Below are 20,491 nucleotides of genomic sequence, written 5' to 3'. Positions count from 1 at the left end.
TATGTCATATTAGTCGTTGAAAGTTAAGGCGCCTCGGTGGAGGAACTAACTGCCGTATGGATTATGTATATATTTGTATAAGTATATATTGTTTTAGAGCTACTCACACCAAAGATTTTTATAATCTTGACCGATTTGCATGTTTGCTTATCGGTGTGTTCATTCAATGAACATAGTTGATAAGTTTTGACAGTTTAGTGTTGAAGAAGGTTGGTCTGCTGCGTGTGGTTTCGCGTTAGCATTGCATTTCGGGATGTATTTTGTTTTCCCTTAAAGTGATATAGATTTTCAGTCTAGACAATGTATTTGTACTTTCATTTGTAATTTTAAATAAGGAGTTATTGAAAAGAGATTTGTAACCTAATCTTAGTTGTAAATTTTTGTAATGAAGAGGACATTTGTTTAACTGAAATTTTTATTGGTTTTTAATTATCCGCATATTTAAAACTGTTTATGGGTTTTTGGAAGTTGAGAGTGCGTCACACCTCGGAGATCGAAGAGTCGGGAACAAATAATGTTTTTTCCGAATTCTGTCGAAATTCGGGGTGTGACAAAAGTCTACTGGAAGACACGCGAAATTGTCAAGTTGAGGAAATACTAATGAGATTCCTACATTTACTTGGGCATGATGTAAGGCATAGTGTGATGTCGGGTCGATTTTTTCGATCACAAGAGACTATTTGTCGATAATTTAATGAAGTACTTGTTGCTGTTTTGAAATTGTACCCATGCTTGGTAGCTAACCATGGAGAAGCCATACATGGTGGAGGAACCCCATCTGTAATCGTAAGTGATGTTAGATATGCACAATATTTCAAGAATTGTTTGGGAGCACTAGATGGTACTCATATTAGAGCTACTATTCCAGAAGAGGATGTAGAAAGATTTAGGAGTGGTAGGAAGGACTTTACTTCTCAAAATGCGTTAGCAGCTTGCTCATTCGACTTGAAGTTCACATATGTACTAGTTGGCTGGGAAGGGACTGCACATGACCAAAGAGTTTTGGATAACGCTCGTACTAGACCTAATCCATTTGTTATTCCTTCAGGTAGATATCTATAACATTATATTTTTGGTTGATTGTTACTACCTAAAGTACATGTAATAACTATGTAATAACTTTGATTTTTATTTTATAGGTAAATACTACTTAGGTGGCGCAGGATATGGTAATGAGCCTGGGGTCTTAACTCCATATCGAAATACAAGATACCACATTAGTGAATACATTACTATTCGTGAGCCTCGAAACTTTAAAGAGTTGTATAATAAGCGGCATTCACAACTTAGAAACACAATTGAGAGGGCTTTCGGAGTATTGAAGAAGCGGTGGCCCATGTTATCAGCTCGTTCCCATTATTCATACAAGTCACAAGTTAAGATAGCTATGGCGTGCTTCATACTTCACAACCACATAATGGGTGTTGACCCAAAGGATCCGATTATTGAGGAAACAGACAAAGAAATCCTAGCATCTCGACAACAAGTTGGTTCTTCATCAAGTCGTAATAGCCAAGAGCAAGTAGATCCGTCAAGTAGTAATAGCCAACAACCTACATTTAGGGCTGAACAAGCTCGATGGCTACAATTTAGGGACAACACTGCTAACAAAATGTATATTGACTATCAAAACTACAAACAACGTAAAAATGCGGGAAGAAATGCATAAGTATATATAGTTTTTATTATTATTATTATTTTTTTTGTCTTATAAGAGATTGGTAGCAGACTTCTATGTATACTCATTGTTTTGTTTGTGTTTGTAAATTCTCTTAATTGAATGTGTGATTTTAATTGATATTTTCTTTAAGTGCACTTGTCTCTCTCTCACTCAGTGTGTACAATTGTTGTGAATTTGTTGCTTAATTTATATTACAGATATGGCCGACAAAGTACCCGAAGTAAAGTCTGAAAAGGAGAAGAAGCAAATAAGTTGGACTTTTTCCATGGATGCTGCACTAACATAAACTTTCCTTGATGCATATGGGCAAAACAAGAAACATTGTAGGGTTTGGGATGAAGCAGTATATATATCAGTCCAATTGGCAGTATTGGCCAAAACTCAAGAGCAAGTCGAAAAGGCTCATATCACGAGCCGAATGCGTACAATGAGGAAAGAATACAACTCTTTTACTGATTTGGCGTCAAGAAGTGGATTCAGCTGGGACCCAATTAAGCAAACAATCACAGCTCCTCCTTCAGCTTGGATTGAGCTCCTAGCTGATCCGGTAAGTTGCATTTGTACTTGTTTCTTATGTTATCCCTCTTCTGATAAAATCCAGCTAACTATTAGTTTTACTGAGTAAATAATAAACTGATGAAAAAAAAATGGGGCAAAGACATTACTTACGAAGCACTGCCAAGTGCTGAGGCTAAGTGGTTATAGCATATCTGTTTACGAAGTATTGTTTGCAGAAGCTACTTCTACGGTTCCTTTGACAATGAACTGTGACAAAAAATGAGGCAGACAATGAGCTGTAACAAAAATGAGCATATCTGGTCTTAGTTTGTTTTAACTGAGCCGAATAGACGGTTATGAGTGATCGATCTAGGCACTGTAGTCTAAAGGAAAATAGAATCGTTTCTTAGGTTGTGCTAGTTTGCCTGTAAATGCTTCCATGTAAGTTTTGGTTATAATATGGATGTTGAAGTAAATAAGTAAATTAATGATGTTTCAAGCTGTAGATGTTTCAGAGGAAGTCCTTCAAAAAATTGTAGGTGCTTCTACAGTTCTACACTTCTACCTGTAAATTCCTTCCAAAAAGAAAATGCAAATGCAGCTAAAATATTAAGTTTTCAATGGCACCATACTCTTCGCTATATTTCATATTTTATGTTAGTTTCCCTTTAGAAATGGAATATATGCTAACTACTTAGAAGCTGCAACAGTCTCTGTTTTCGTTCAAAACTAGAGTCTTAACCGAAAATCCTACAAACACTTGAACAGACAAGTTTTAATCATTCAAAGTACTAATAACTGAACCATACATTTGCTTTTTATTGTTGAACACTTGAACAGACAAGTTTTAACCGAAAATCTTAATCAGAAAAGCATACATAAAAACCAAGATACATACAGTATCTTTACCAATTCAAAAAACAAGAAAAGCATACATAAAAACCAAGTTACATACAGTATCTTTACCGAGTCAAGTGACCATTGCAATGCCAAAACAAATTTATACAGAAAAAATGATAAACAGAGGGCATGAAAGGGATAAAATAAGAAGGGGAAGTCGTATACAGTGTTTATCTAGTTACTAGTTTTGGCCTTCGATGTCTGTGGAGTTAGCCCCATGGTTTTCCTCGTCTTCCCAACAAACAAATCCTCGTCTTAACACAACTTTTCTTCATCGGTATTAGAGATGTATTTCATCATATTAAGCTGTAGAAATAACGTGTAAGTTTATTATTTTATTTATTTATTTATTAGTGTGTTTTTTTTTTCAGAAATCAAATGAAAAGTATAAGGGATTTCGCGATAGGGGGCCAAAGTGGCCTCTTGATCACTTGGCTATTATCTTTGGCAACACATAATGATGTCGGGATCCTACTTTCGGTTGGAGGCATAGACTCTGTTGATCTAACCCATATGGATAGTGTGCCTGACTTGAATGTTGAAAATGAAGAAAATAATCCCGTTGGTTTAGGAGAAGGTGAAACAAAAAATGGTACTGAAAAACGAAAGTCCTCGGCCATGTCAGAAAACACGTTGGAGGAGAAAAGGCCACATGGTAAGAAAGTGAGAGTGGTTGATGAAGTGAAAGAGATTGTTCAAGATATGACAAGTGCAATAGGTGATCGTAAAAAAGTTGTTGATCCTGCAGCTCGTGCGGAGTATGTCTGTGAGCAAGTTATGAAGATTGAAGGTTTTACTAAACGATATTTAAGGAAGGCTTACACAATCCTAATGAGGAACCCCATTGAGAAAGAAATCTTCTTAGGCGGAGATTTGGAGCTTGATAAGAGCCCAAAACTGTAGTTTTAACCCCTTAATAATCATACTGTTAGACCAATTATGTGAATAATAAGTAAGAGTTAACACCGATTCACGCGTTTTTATGCATTTCAGGCTTCAAAGTCCATTATGTGCGAAATGTACCACTTTAGCGAGATCTACAGGAGCAAAAGTCGTTGAGAACTTCCGAAAAGCCGTATCTTTGGACTCAGACCTGAATTGGGCATACCTTATGTCAAAACGACCGCTCGGAAAGATCTTTGTAATGGTCCAAGCCTTGACCCAATCAGAGGAGCAGAAGTGGACGAAAAGTCTGTGGAAGTCAACTGCAGCTGAAGAGGCCTTTTTGAATTTGAAGAAGTGGGTTTTGGGCGATTCTCTGGCCCAAACCCCGGCTCAAGCCCATGCACGAATTTTGGATCTGAATGTATAAGAACAAAAGCTTAAGTCTTTGTTAATGGTAGATTAATTAGTGGAGAATTAGGGTTCATAGCTTAGAATAGAAAGTAGCCATTAAAATAGCTTCTAGATCTAGATTTAATTGTTTTCTTTAATTAGTTTCAAATCCCTTTATTAGATTAAACCTTTGAATCTTGTTCTTCATTTGATTAGATCAATAAAGTAGTATTCTTTATCCATTTCGATTTTGTCAATTCTAATTTTAGATCTAATTTCAATTCATGTCCTTAGTTCAATTTAGTCATTAAATTAGATTTCATTATTGTTTAATTAAATAAATTTCAATGCTTTATATTATGTTTAGTTTTAATATAAATGGAAATGATTGCGAATGATTCAAGGCTAAACCTCCATTAGAGGGGTTGTGAAGCCTTGATGAAAGCTTGATTCAATTATCGTAGAATCGAATGGTTATTTTCTATTCCACTCTAGAAATGATTAGTTCACCATGAGAATGGGTTTAATTGTTCACATGCTAGTTATAATTGGTAGAAATGCCATGTATAATTAGGGGATTAGAAATAACCTATTGTTCTCGCGATTCAATTCGGATTCTGACGATTAAATTATTATTAGTGGATTAAGTTGAGTTATGGTGGAATCAATCCCCTCTAACTCCTTATCAAGAATCAACGTAGCATTCCCCGTAGTATTACGATAACCGACTAGTTGCATCTTGTGGGTAGTTGCATCGTAGTATAATTCCTTCGTAAAACTCTCATAGACTTAAAAAACGACTAGTTAGATTAGAAAACATCCATGCTAGAGCACTAGGAGTGGAACGAACTTATCTACTCCACTATATCTCATAGGATTGAGAGTAGAATTCTTTGATAACTCAAGATAGCATCAAAATAGTTATAGTTTTACTTGCGTTGCTGAGAATTCATCGTTTATCTAAATAAGGTAAAACTAGTCATTTCACTTTTATCAAATGGCGCTATTCTTAGTTGCACTTTAGCATTGTTTTCATAATAGAATTAGTAATTTTTAAGTCCCATTTCACCCACCCACCCTTGTTTGATTCATACTTGTGGTTGCCGTTTCAGTTTTGGAAAAAATTCGCGAGAAAACGCCTGAAGCGCCAGCCAAAAAAGCGCCAATTCACCAGCTATCTTCTTGGACTTCGTTTATACATTGGCTTATACAGCTTCAAAGAGACGACCCAGCTATCTTCTTCTTCGACTTTGCCTTGGCGGCGCCCATATAAGATAAGCGGCGCCAGCCCTTCTCTGAAAATTCCGGGATTTCCACGGTTTGATTTGAACTTCGAGTTGTCAAGTTTTTTAGGTGTTCTATTCTTTTATATACACGAACACGCGTAAACAAGACGCTATTCATAAAAGCGAAGCAAGGGCCTTGTCGGGTATTCCTTTCTTCCACACCTCGCATCTCCTGTTAGAGGTTTATACTAGTATATCGAGAATTGTTTGGAGTGTTGCATGTGTAGTTAAGCTCGACTTAGTCTTGCATGAGATTAAGATGCAGTTAGGTACAAAACACCGAGCGTAAATACACAACAACATCAACAATCAAGTCTATCTAGTATACCACACACTACACCTCTAGCTACTATTCCACACACACCACCGATATAATGGGGAAGAAAGAGACTCCTCTCGGACTTCTACAAAGCCTTGGCGATAGCCCCAAATCTTGCATCGTTCTAGCAAACCCAAATGGGATTTGAGAATCCCTCCAAATATTTTTAATTTGTTACCCGTTTTTCATGGTTTAGACCATGAAAAACCTTACCAAAGCTCGTGGGATTGAACAAGTCCTAACAACATTCCACCATCCTACGGTTGGTTGAACAAATTAAATTAAGGGTATTCCCTTTCACCTTAGCCGATAAAGGCGTCTTGGTTAACTGCCCAAAGCGCTAATTGTGGACTCGTGGGCTAAACTTGTTCACTGTTTATGGAACATTTTACCCACCCCTAAAGACGGATGAGATGCTTTCCAAGATTCATTTCTTTTCGACAAAATCCTCATGAATCATTTTCGAGGCTTGGAATCGTTTTCACCGATCTGCTTATAGAGTGTCCACACACCAACTTAGCAAAAGACACGTTAGTTCGTGCCTTTTCAAAGGACTTCAACATCACCATAAAGAAGTCCTTGACATAATGAATGGGGTAGTTTCTTAAAGTAAAGGAGCCTCGGAGGCTTATAAATTTTTAGGACCAAACTAAAGCGAAATAACAACCGGGGTAGCGATGATATCCCCGCTCCGCTAGTTCTTCTTCCACGATTAAAATTTTACCAAGGTATGTTTGAGGTTAAATCGGATCCCCGAGCTTAAAACTCTAATTGAATCCCTCACTAAAAGGTAGATGCCATTTCTGTACAACAAAAGCCAATCCCGTTATGAATGTAAATTCAAATCCATGTAGTTTACGTTGGAGTCCCGAGCATCCCGAATCCCATCGTCCCTATTGCCTATGAACAAACTTGTTCCATTAATAGTGAACCTAACCCGCGGAGACAAAATCCCAATTTCGGGTTGGAGAAATAACCAAAACGTCACACCTCGAGGGTACAATCATCAATATGTTAGGCCAGGAGAGCTTTAACCAAGCTCCACTACGACAAGGGCGAGGTCGGGGTAATTTTAATAATTATAACAACCAAGTGCAACCTCGACAAGGTCAAGCACAAGGTCAAGGTAATTATAATAATTATAATGCTAATAGAGGTATCGTTCCGTAAATAATAACTATCAAAATCCACTAATAAATAATTCACGGAAATAGTTCGGTAATAACACCCGTGAACACTACACCCACCCAACCGGATCGTCTTGACACCTTCATACAAGTGAGCCAAAACTTTTCCAAACCATGGCTCAATCTAACCAACGGCTTCTACAATCCGTTAATAATTTAACCCAACAAATGGCTCAAGATAAAGCCCAACCCAAAGGTGTGTTTCCGTGGTAACGCAATACCTAATCCTAAAACAACAAACACGCCTTTGAGGTAACCGATAATACTAGTAATGAATATGAAAATGTAGGTGAGATAAATGCCATCACCACTCTCCGGTTACGGCAGGTGGTTGATAACAAAGTAACTATGCCTATAGTTACCCCACCAATAGTCCCTACACCGCTATATTACTAGATACGAAATAGAAACTGAAGAGCCTACCACCGTAGAGGTCCCAATTCATAACACAACCTAAGAAACGAAAAGCCATGGTTAAACATCCAAGATACCATTGCTAAATATCGACGAAACCACCGTTTCCACAAAAATTAGCCATGTTAACTAGAGATACAAATTACGAGGAGATTAGGGACGTTTTCAAGAATCTAACTATAAACCTTCCCTTCCTCGAAGCTATTAAAAGCTACCACATCATGCTAAGTTTCTTAAGGAATTGTGTACTACTAGGCGAAGACAAATATACCGAAAGAGCTTTTAACGAACAATTCCCAACCTTATCGAACATAATGGAATTGTTAAGTACAAGGACCACGGTCGATCCATCATCAATGCACCTTAGGAGATTCCTATCTGACGGATTCCTTAGACACGGGGGCTAGTGTTAACTTACTCCCATTTTATTTGTATAGACAAATAGGTCTAGACAAAATGCAACCCACTAAAATGGCGTTGCAATTAGGCGATCGGTCTATTAAGTACCCTAAGGGTGTAGTCGAAAATGTGCTTGTAAAAGTGCGGGATTTCTACTATCCGGCTGATTTTGTAGTCCTCGATACGTTCGCTAACGACTCTGTCCGATCATTTTAGGGCGTCCTTTCTTGGCAACCGCCAATCGCTCATTAATTGCGTGATGGTTCAATGTCCATGTCTTTTGGCCATCTTCTTTGTTGAAGTCAATGTTTTAAAACAAGGACCGCAGTTACCCGATTAGTCTATGGATGGAGAGGTTAGCATGATCGAGAGCTTTGCTCGAGATTATTTCAACAACACGTTCCATGATGATCATATGCCCAAAAATCTTTCCTTTGGAAAGTCGGACTCAACATTTTCATTCCTACACTAGTCGATACACATATTATTGATGAGGGCCGGGATAGATGACTTTCAAAAGATGTAGAGGACTACCATAGTAATGTGGATATGACCAATCTAGATGAGGAATTTGATGAGTTTCTTCGGTAGGTGACAATTCACCCTATCAAGAACTAACTTGCACAACAACAACCACCTCGATGCCCCTCCTTCCACCCTTTCAAAGGAATCTCGAGTTTGCACTTTCGATCCTGTTGTTTCTTACAGGCTTCATAATTTTTAAATCCTCCTAGCAAACGGATACTTCAGAAGGACAACCTATTTGACACCTTCATTTTCAGAATTGAGACAGTCCCTACACACACAATGAATGAGTTCGATGCTAAAACCACATCCTCATTGTGTACAAGCTGCCTTTCTAAAACTTATCCATATCCACCATATCCTTCTCAACCATTCACTTTTCCACACTTATTTACTAGTACACCCACTCATTCAAAAATGAAAAAGAAGGTGCATGATAGGTTACACAATAGGGTTATCCGACTTCGTTTGGATTCCACTAGGCTGTGTCGTAGGAAATCTTGGTGTTTCATTGTGTTTGGATATGTTTCCTCTGATATTTATTTATGGAATGATCCACAACTATTTCGGTTGTTGATATATGATCAACTGCATGTTCATACATATGTTTTAGATAAAGTCTTGAGTATCTGACTATAAACGACTCAAATTTCTGTGTTGGTGCATTTCATTTCATTCCAATATATTGGTGAGTGCATCATTAAGGTAACCGGGCCCTCCCTATGGAGTGTGTGGCTGTAAGTACCGGATCCTAAGTCCACGGTTCACATAGTTCACGTTTTCCACTCTTGCATGTTTTTCTCGGATTTTTGAGTCATGTTTCTCTATGGTGTGAATTATGTCTTTATTGCTTATTGTTTTTCCTTCTAAAACTAAAATAAAAAAAAAAAAAATAAAATAAACATAGTAATCTATGAAGTCTCGGGAATCTGACTTTAAAAGACCCACTGCTAAAAACAAATTTTCTAAGCTTCGTTGTAAAAAATTTGTTTGGGGGTGGGGTGTTTGTGTTTCTGTACTAAAATGTTTTATGTCCCATTAGAGTTGCTTAGGCCGTTTTATTGTATTACGATTCGGATTGACATGATCTATTCATTTAGATTTCATTCGTTTAGCATAACTTCGTCATGCACGCACTTCGAGGCGTTTTCTACTATCTCGTATGTCATCCGAAGTCGGAATAGAGTGTTTTATGGATCATTGGATAGGAAATTCTCTCCTGATCATTTCCATATATCATTCGCAAAAATCGGACCCGGTAGCGAAGGGGGAATTTTGATTTGAAATTAGCGAAAAAAATCGAAAATTTGAAAATTTCGATTTTGGGCTTTTTTTTGGCCCCCATGGAGCGGCGCTCTTACCTTCTCACGAACAGTTCATCGCGTTCTTCATCTTCCACCGCCATTAACATCTTCCAAACCTAGAAAAATCAAAATTAAAAAATAATACCATAAACCCACGCCAAAAATCAAACCCAAACCCCAAATCGACTTCAAACACCAATCAAAACAAAATCCACCAATTTAACCCAACAAAAACGACCAAAATTTCAAAAATTTGTTGCTCCGCCGCCACCATACCACCACCACCACTTTTCTTTAGGTCGGTCAAGTTAAACCACAACTACCACACCCTCTACAAACCCCAAACCGTAATCAAACTCTAAATGGCTCAACGCCCGAATCATACCGGGGCGGTTTTCACTCCGGACCATTTTAACCGTGTGAAATGGCTAGTAGAGAGCTGGAGTAGTCTGTGGTACTTTCGACCGAAGACTTCTACCACGAAGACTTGGTCCGGCGGTTCTACAACACCGGGGGAGTTGGAGGAGAGTAGGATTTTTGTGATGGTAAGGGAAGAAGGGAGGGAGTTGACTCACGGATTTGTTGGCTGAGATTCTAGGCATTCCGCCTAGAATCAATCTGAATGCCGTTTTACAGGATCCCCGTTTGACGGGTTGAGCCGTTGATGGGCGTTCTTGTCATCAATGGGAGCTACAATCCAAACTCCCATTGTGTCGCCGGAGGCATCCACGAGGACCAACCAACCGGCTCTGACCCGATGGATTGGTCGGAATATCCCTAGGCAAGGACAAGGTCGGTGACATCGGTCGACCTGCCTCCACGTCCTATGGATACTCCGGGGAGCGGAAATGCGATTTCTGTATCACGGAGTTTTTCTTGAACATGATCGGGGAGGTTCGGACGGTCGTTGGCACCTCTTCCCGTGCTTATCACTAAGATCATGTTGAAGATGAAGGCAACTCCGGCTTACGAGGATTTACATTACCACCGCGGGAACCCGCGTATCTATAGGGAGTGTGTCCAACAAGTCCGAAATTGCCGAGGATAGGGGAACGGGATGAGTCGGAGGAGGATGAGGAGGATGGCACACTGCTTTGATCACGGATGCCTTCCAGGTGTTGATTACGATCTTTGGCGCATGGCTATGCTTCATAGGGGCATCGCGTTCACTCAACACTCTCTGTCTGACCTCCTCCGGACTCGACGGGCGACCATTCACCACAACTTCGAGATCCGCGCCCGGAGGGAGAATGAGAGATGGGAGGCGGCGGCGAGAGATAGAAGCCCGGTAGCCGGTTTAGAGTGGACATGCTAGCACGCTTCCCACCTCGAACGGATTTCGCCTCGAGGACCACGACTTCTGAGACATGGCGTCGTCGGCGAAGGGCGGCTAGCTGCTTTGGACCCTTCGGAGCCGGGGAGCCACCACTGATCAGTGCCCCCGCCACCGATGGCGAGGTGTTTAGAAGGATGGCGGTGATAGTCGTGTTATTTTTATGTTATAAGTTGTTGTTTTATTTATTTTTGTTGTTTTATTATAATGTAATTTTTATTTTCGTAATTTGAATTACGTAAGTGAAAGGACCTCCGAATGAAAATTTTTAATATAAGGGGTTATTTTCAGTTTGTGTGCTTGTTTCATATTAATCCCACCTTCCAAACTTGTTTGGGGTGGTTTGATCATTTCAAGCTTTATTTTTTATAAAAACCACTGTGTTAGAATTTCTGCGGACTAAGGTGAAAATATGGCGTATAGGCATATCTATGATTGAGAATCATTGTAGGATGAAATCTAGATTAAATAGGTACATTCGGTCATAATATCCAAATAAGAATCTTGGGGTTTAAATTAGAATCCGGGATATGAGTTGTTTCCGTTTTGAGTTTGGAAATTTTAGGATTTCGGAAGCTGCCGAAATTAGTTTTGGCAACTTTCGATCCATTCTAGCAACTTTAAGCCTATATAAACTTGATACAATCTATCCTCACAACTCACACTACACCTAAACTCCATCACTCACCCTTCAAACCCGCGATTCCCGCGTTTCGACTTCATTTTCGCATTGCGCAGCTTCGGGCGGCCCAGCGCCTACTAGTTAGGCGGCCACAGCCCTACAATTCTGTCGAGAAAAATTTGGTCGAGCGCCAGCGCTTCTAGTCGGCGCGACCAGCGTAAGTTACTGGAAATCAAAATACAAAGCGGCCACTAAGCTAAGTTAAGTGGCCAGCGCGCTGACTTCTCGGACGAGAAATTTTCCGGTTTTCAAAGTAGTTTCGGATCATTCGTAGCTATTCCAAAGCGTAATTTTGAGATGACATCTCCAATATTGATCTTGGAACGTCTTTTCGAGATTTGTTCCAAAAGCACTACTTACGGTGCTTGGTTTGTGAGTGATCACATATGTTGGTTGGGAACCTCTTATGGTAAGACCGGTGAACTTTATTCTCCGGCACTTGCATCTTATTTTTATAATAACTGCATTTTCTTTGAGAGACCGGATGAGAACAAGTGTTCTCCATCAACATTGACGATGAACCAATGGAGATTACGGGTTCTTGCTAGCATTTGTTCTTGGGCTTGATATGCCCGCCGAGATACAAGACCCATGGTGCTATTAGATTACGATAATATGCATGTCTACACCTATGAGTCTTTGCCGCGAGGCTTATGGGGCAGGCATTTTCGTGTATTGAGGACCAAGGGGACTATAACGCGTTGCTACTTGGTAGCCTGTCCATGAACATAGGAACTGTTATGTTTTGGATTATGCTAAACATTTTAGGGGAATGGCGTTTTTCTTACGTGAATGGCGCCACTTGCGGTGTTTTCATTGCTTTAGCCAATGGGCCCCGGTTCTATGACCTTCCCAGAACTTTGATGTCTAGTTTAGCACGAGCCTATACCATGAGGCATAAGTACCTTCTTATGCCCTTTTTTATTTCACGTATTATGCTATGTTTCTTTCCTTTTTTGTACACGTTTCACGGATTGGATTAAGGTAGACGCGGTCGCGACCCACCAATAGTATTATTCGATCTTTCCGTGCAATGACTTGGCATGGGTGGCGGATACAACCTCACCAGGTTGCACCCTACACCCCATCGGACCAAGTGGCACTTAATAGGTTAGCAACCATAGATGATAAATGGCGTGAAGCACGGCAAATTATCATAGCATGGCGGGGCGAAGGAACCTCACTTCTTTATAGAAGTAGAGGATGGCGAAAATGACGAATAACAACCGGAGGGAGTGGAGGTAAGTTTTAGTTTTACGTTGGTGTATGCTTATGTCCCAAGCAATTTAATTAGGTTAACCCCATAATGGGTAGAACTCTTATAGAGTTGTGTCGGTTTTATTTCCTATATTAGTGCGTTCTAACTTTGTTTTGCGGATGTTCACGAAATTCCGCCGTTTTGAATGGTATTTTTCCTACCCTCTTTATTTAAATGCTTTGAGGACAAAGCATGCTTTTTGTTTGGGGGGGGCATAGAAACACGTGTAATTAAGACATCTGTTACGATATAGATAGACATAATATGCATTTGTTTTCTAGTTAAAATTTCAAAAATTTAAAATTATAAATAAATAAGTCATGCTATACACTTAGGAATATTGGTATTGTTTCTTTCTCCATGCTTTTAACAATCTAGAAGTCTCACATAGTCATTTGCATCGAATAATTGTTAGAAACTTAGGTTAATATGTAGGTAATAATCTTTGCATCTATCTATAAATTTATTACATGAGTATCTATGATTGTTAGCGATAAGTTTAAAAAATCTAGGCTAGAGTACTTATTCTACAAATCCTGTGAGAATATAGCCTAAAGCCTTATATATGAGTGAAACATTTGAGAAATGACACAAGGGAGAAGTAAAATCCGGATAGAAAATCACCGTCCACTTGCTTGATCACTATACCATATCCTAAGTGAGAATTTAGGCTCTTTGGATCGATATAGCCGAAAATTCAAACCTATGAATTATTTTCCGCTAGTCGCCACTCGAGCCTTTCATTAGCCCTTCCATAAACCACAATTCCTTTACCTGTTACAAAAACAAAAACAAAATAAAAAAAAAAATAAAAATAAAAATAAATCAACCTACCCAATTTAGAATAAGTCCGAGAATAGAATGAGTGAAGAAAAAGAAGAAGAAAAAAAAAAAACATTTAAACAAAAAAATTGTTAGTTGCTTGAAAAATAAAGAAAAAAGTTTCCATCCAAAGAAAAGAAAAATAGAAATAAAATAAAAACTCCAAAAAATAGAATAAAAGGGAGTCAAAAGCCAAAGAAAAAAAGAAAAATATGGCTAAGGATGGAAACAAAGTATAGAAGCAAAAGAAAATAACAAGGTTTTCTCTAAGTTACATAATCTGAAGACTCTATTATCTCGGACTTGTCCTTTTGAATATCCATTTCCTTCCTTCTTAAACCACCTCCTAATCCCGTAACACCTAATAAAGACCTCTAGCTCAATTAGGAATAGGTTAGTGTGATAGTAAGTGGCGGATGTGTTTGATCGACCCGCTTCCTTGTTGTCATTGAGATTGTAAGGTAAAGTGTGCCCACTGCATAATTTGGAGTAAAGCGAAAACTTGAGTGCAAAAATCAGAGTGTTGTTTCTTGACTATTATTGTGAGAACCTATTTAAGGACGCTATTCCGAGTTCTCAGAAACAAACCTGCTAAACATTTGATAGTACTACTCATTGTATATATGTTTATTGTAGATGATTGATTATTATGCATATATTAACTTAGGGTTTTGACTGGTTATTCTTATGTAATTGCTAGAGAGATGTATAGATAGTTGAGCATGAATAAGGAAACAATAGTTTTATTTTCTTAGTCGTTGTAGTATAGATGAAGTTTGTGAGTACCTTCACTGGAAAACTCTCACGAGGCTATAACTCGTCCACTAGGGAAATTCCTAGTGGTTTAAGGCCTTGTTGCATATGGTCAATGCAATCCCACTCAGGAAACGAGAGTAGTTAGAACTCCATTTTTGGTCACTTATTCTAATTTCTCATATTTGCTTGAGGACAAGCAAAATTGCTGTTTGGGGGTGGTTTGATAAGAGCCCAAAACTGTAGTTTTAACCCCTTAATAATCATCTTGTTAGACCAATTATGTGAATAATAAGTAAGAGTTAACACTGATTCGCGTTTTATGCATTTCGGGCTTCAAAGTCCATTATGTGCGAAAATGTACCACTTTAGCGAGATCTGAGGAGCAAAAGTCGTGAGAACTTCAAAAGCCGTATCTTTGGACTCAGACCTCGGAATTGGGCATACCTTATGTCAAAACGACCGGCTCGGAAAGAGCTTTGTAATGGTCCAAGCCTTGACCCAATCAGAGGAGCAGAAGTGGACGAAAAGTCTGTGGAAGTCAACTGCAGCTGAAGAGGCCTTTTGAATTTGAAAGAAGTGGGTTTTGGGCCTGATTCTCTGGCCCAAACCCTGGCTCCAAGCCCATGCACGAATTTTGGATCTGAATGTATAAGAACAAAAGCTTAAGTCTTTGTTAATGGTAGATTAATTAGTGGAGAATTAGGGTTCATAGCTTAGAATAGAAAGTAGCCATTAAAATAGCTTCTAGATCTAGATTTAATTGTTTTCTTTAATTAGTTTCAAATCCCTTATTAGATTAAACCTTTGAATCTTGTTCTTCATTTGATTAGATCAATAAAGTAGTATTCTTTATCCATTTCGATTTTGTCAATTCCAATTTTAGATCTAATTTCAATTCATGTCCTTAGTTCAATTTAGTCATTAAATTAGATTTCATTATTGTTTAATTAAATAAATTTCAATGCTTTATATTATGTTTAGTTTTAATATAAATGGAAATGATTGCGGAATGATTCAAGGCTAAACCTCCATTAGAGGGGGTTGTGAAGCCTTGATGAAAGCTTGATTCCAATTATCGTAGAATCGTCGTATTTTCTATTCCACTCTAGAAATGATTAGTTCACCATGAGAATGGGTTTAATTGTTCACATGCTAGTTATAATTGGTAGAAATGCCATGTATAATTAGGGATTAGAAATAACCTATTGTTGAAGGCGATTCAATTCGGATTCTGACGATTAAATGGTTAGTGGATTAAGTTGAGTTATGGTGGAATCAATCCCCTCTAACTCCTTATCAAGAATCAACGTAGCATTCAGTAGTATTACGATAACCGACTAGTTGCATCTTGTGGGTAGTTGCATCGTAGTATAATTCCCCCATTAAAACTCTCATAACTTAAAAGCGACTAGTTAGATTAGAAAACATCCATGCTAGAGCACTAGGAGTGGAACGAACTTATCTACTCCACTATATCTCATAGGATTGAGAGTAGAATTCTTTGATAACTCAAGATAGCATCAAAATAGTTATAGTTTTACTTGCGTTGAGAATTCATCGTTTATCTCGTAGGTAAAACTAGTCATTTTACTTTTATCAGAGCTCAAACAAGAAATGGTAGAAGAACTTCGTGATCTAATTGGAGATATTTGATTTCCTGTTTTTATTTTTTAGTTGGGAGTTTAGAAATAAATTTGTTGGATATGTAAATAGATGGGTTTAGTAGTTTTTTCCCCTTTTTTTGTGTGCTTAAGCTTGGATTTTAACAAATGTGTCATTCAATGCTTAGATTCAATGAATTACATTATTCAAATATTTGTTTGTTCGTTATAAAATTATTATTATTTCATTTTTTAAGTAATTAATGATCCAATGTTCATGTGCATAGAATTATTTTGTTTACTCAAAATGTGAACTAATTCAATCACAAAATTTGAATGAGTGATAAAAAATAGAATGCAATAATATGTATTTTGCATTTTATATGCATTGCAAGGAACCAACCAATCACAAAATGCTTATTTTGCATCTATTTGCAAAGGGTGAACCAAGCAACTGTAAATGAAGTATCTTGCAAGTTGATGCATTGCAATAAGATGTATTTGCATTTTTTTGCAAATTGCATTCAGGTCCAGCGAACCAAACAGAGCATATAATGTACTCTTTGTACACACCAATGTAAAATAATAACACCCAATTATTCCCTAGCTAGCCTAAAAACCTAAAATATCCCTATCCCTAACAACTGGACTTGACTTAAGCACGTTCACCACGAATACGCCTTGCAAGCTGAACGTCTTTTGGCATGATCGTCACTCGCTTTGCATGAATTGCATAGAGATTTGTGTCTTCAAATAATCCCACGAGATAAGCTTCTGCTGCTTCTTGAAGTGCTAGCACAGCATGGCTCTGGAATCGTAAATCTGCCTACAAAACCAAATCCCAAAAACAGGCATACATCAATTTAAAAAGAACATGCATGTAATTTAACTGTAACTTGATAATGTGAAGTGATTTTTACCTTGAAGTCTTGTGCAATTTCACGAACCAAACGTTGGAATGGAAGCTTGTGGATCAAAAGATCAGTGGTTTTCTGGTACTTCCTCATTTCTTTGTTTTAACAAAACAATTAAATAAGAGTTAGTGTTTTTGTTATAACTGAAGTTTTCAAGAAAATAAAGGGTGTGTTTGTTAAATTTTAACTCATGGAAAGGAAATGAAATAAAATGGGTGGTCTACTATGGAATGGAATGGAATAGAATGGAAAGGAAATAATTTTAAATGGTATGTGTTTGGTAAACTGGGGAAAGGAAAGTAAAAACTGGGGAAAGGAATAATCATGTTTGTTTGCAAAAGCTATGGAAAGGAATAATTGTATTGTTGGGTCATAGGTGTATTAGTAGTAAGTCCCTATCTATTTATTTCCTTTTCTTTCTTTTCCACAAAATTTTCAGGGGTTAGCTAAGGACACAAAACTTTTTCCATTTCAATAATTTTGTTTCCATATGGAAAAGCCCATTTTCTTTCCATGGGTAAACAAACACCTTATAAACTATGGAAAAGGTGGACCACTCTTATTTTCCTTTTCTTTCTATAGTGTTTCCATCATAACAAACACACCCAAAGATTGAATAAAGAAAGAAAGAAAGAAAGTATATATATACCAAAGAGCAACAGTTCCGGGGCGAAAACGATGTGGCTTCTTAACTCCACGAGTTGTTGGTGCGAATTTCCTTAAAGCCTTGGATTAAAAACAGCAAGAAACAAATATTCAAAACACAAAAACTTGAAGAGAAGAAACAAATTGAACGTAAATAAATGGGAGAGAAAGAAATATATTATATACCTTGGTTGCAAGAGACTTTCTTGGAGCCTTTCCACCAGTTGATTTCCAGCAGTTTGCTTTGTACTAGCCATTTTGAGAGTATTAGGGTTTTGAGGACTTTGATTACTTGAGGAGAAAGAAAGAGTTGTTGGTGATGAGAGAATGAAGACAAGGTTGAGAATGACAAGTTGCATGAACTTTGTGAGAGTATTTATAGACGTGGGGAGTGAAGCGGTTGTGATCGTAACCGTTTCTGTTTCTAAGTCTGGAGAAAGCACACGATCCGTGTGATTTGTTGGAGTGGGGAATGGAGTGATTTGATTGGTTGTTTGTAATGAGGAAGGGTTGAGGTTAAAGATGTGTTATTGTTTGCGGGCACTTGGGTTAATTGAATACCCCGACTTGGATTTGGAAGTCTAGGTCGGTCAGGATTCAGGAACGAAAGTTAAGAGTTAAGACCATTTTGTTAGACCACGTGTAGTTTGTTCTGATTTGGTAGGAAATTTGATTGGTTCGTTTAAGTGAAGGAGGATTAAGGCAAATGTTTGTTTGTTTTGGTTTAACCGAAAACGGACCACTGAGAGCCCGCGAGAAGACAATTTGGATATGGATCAGAAAACAAAGTTGGGCCTAATGTGATTGTGAGCCCACTACAGTGTCAGACTCTTTCATGGGCTGGAAAAATGTTTACAGCAAGGCCGCACTCGTATATCATGTTAGTTGCCAGGCCTGCATCATAATTTCGAGGGCTTCAATTCAGCTTCCTAGTTCCTACCCTACATCTTCTCGTTGCTGCTGAAAGAACGCCATTTGTAGCAAATTGGGGGAGTCTACAATTTTACTAAATATAATTTAGTTGGCACGATATCATCATGAAGTGTTTCATTCTTTCAAGTTTCAGTTAGGAATTCAGGGTGTTGTATGATGAATGAACCAAAAAATCAAAAACATCTATATATGATCAGGACCCGGGAAAAAGTAATTCTCATAACCAATTTTTTTTTTTTTTAATCACTCACAGAGACCCGGGTAGATGAAATGTCAAGTATACTCCTGACTGCGAAATTAAAAACAATGTAGATAAAAAGTCAAGTATACCCCTAACGCGAAATAATAAACGGCCCGACCCAACCGAAACGACATCCCGGTGTATATAGTATGAACAATTATTGTTCATACCTTAATATAATGTGTAGTCAGTAAGAAGTATGAACAATCATTGTTCACACCTATTGGAGTATGAACAATCATTGTTCATACCTCGAACAATCACTATTCATACTAGCCAGCACATCTCCAGTAGGGAGAATGCTCATATACAGTTTCCATAAGAACATTTGATTGCTAGTAGTAAGCTGAGTTCTCCAAAGATATTTGATGCTTTTGGGATTCAAGGAGGAGGTGCCCCCTTGCCATTCCTCTTTTTTCAAAAACTGGTAAGCAGACTTAACAGTTAACAAACCATTCTTTGTGCCCACCCATCTGATAGTGTCACTTGCCATACTAGTGGGTCTGATCACCACTTGTTTTATCAGGGTTACTATCTCAGGTGGGAAAAAAGCATTCACCTTATGATAGGCCCAATCAGTGTCATCCCTTAGCAGCAAGTCATTCACTCTAAGATCCACAAGGTCAGGTCTATCAGGGATCAGCTCTTCCAAAGTAATTGGAGCATTGTTTAGGAGGATCCAAGGTTGATTCATGACTTTCACCTTTTCCCCCTTGCCAATGCTCCATATTAAACCTGGGAGAATGTCTCTAGCATTTCTATGCACACCTTTCCAAAACCAAGAGACCGTAGGAGGAGGTTCCGCTTTACTATCAAACTAATGCTTCCCATAGGCAACTAAGAAAGTCTTAGCCCATATAGTAGTAGTATCCTTTATAGCTTTCCAAGCTAGTTTTGCAAGCATGTTCATGTCCCCAGCTTTCCTAAGCCCTAGGCCTCCCAAGGCCTTGGGTTTACAAATGTCATCCCACCCTATGGTGTGGATGCTTTTGCTGTCATCCGTACCATGCCACCAGAAGTGTCTACAGGCTTTATCCAGTTTTTTACAAGTGGATATTGGGAGTTTGTAAGTTGTCATAGCATATAAAGGAGTTACCTGTGCTACAGTTTGAATTAGAGTAGTTCTACCAACTTGAGTAAGGACTTTTGCTCTCTAGCCCTTAATCTTATTGTGTACTTTATCTACTAAATAATCAAAGTCATCTTTCTTTTTATGAGATAGGGCAATTGGGACCCCCAAATACTTATCATTTTTGTCAAAAAATCTCATTTTCCAAAATCTTTTTATACATATTATGAATATTTTTGTTACAATAGATACTAGACTTACCATAGTTTATATTTTGTCTAGAAGCTTCACAGTATTCCTCAAGGATGCTTCACAATAGATTTTCTTCATTTCTTGTAGTATAGGTGTGTATTACTATATATATTAGGAAAAAAACCGCTTAACGCCTAACCCGTCTAGGCACGGCCTAGAAGGCCTAGGCGTTAGGTGCCCACTGCCCGATTACCGCC

At 38.2% G+C, this 20,491-nt stretch overlaps 1 protein-coding gene across 1 annotated transcript; it reads right to left on the bottom strand.

Moving 5' to 3' along the window:
* Positions 1 to 16,733: 16,733 nt before the first annotated feature.
* On the bottom strand, positions 16,734 to 18,120 carry LOC147492971 (histone H3.3a-like). The gene is made up of 4 exons (XM_086565683.1): positions 17,986 to 18,120; positions 17,804 to 17,880; positions 17,161 to 17,249; positions 16,734 to 17,066 (listed from the first exon to the last, which is right to left on the bottom strand). Exons 3-4 carry the CDS (start codon positions 17,245 to 17,247, stop codon positions 16,896 to 16,898), a joined length of 258 nt encoding a protein of 85 aa, XP_086421809.1. The 5' UTR covers positions 17,248 to 17,249; positions 17,804 to 17,880; positions 17,986 to 18,120; the 3' UTR covers positions 16,734 to 16,895.
* Between the last annotated feature and the right edge of the window lie 2,371 nt (positions 18,121 to 20,491).

The sequence above is a fragment of the Coptis chinensis genome, chromosome 6 (assembly GCF_015680905.1).
Source record: "Coptis chinensis isolate HL-2020 chromosome 6, ASM1568090v1, whole genome shotgun sequence".
NCBI classification, from domain to species: domain Eukaryota; kingdom Viridiplantae; phylum Streptophyta; class Magnoliopsida; order Ranunculales; family Ranunculaceae; genus Coptis; species Coptis chinensis.
This window is presented reverse-complemented; position numbering and strand designations above follow the sequence as displayed.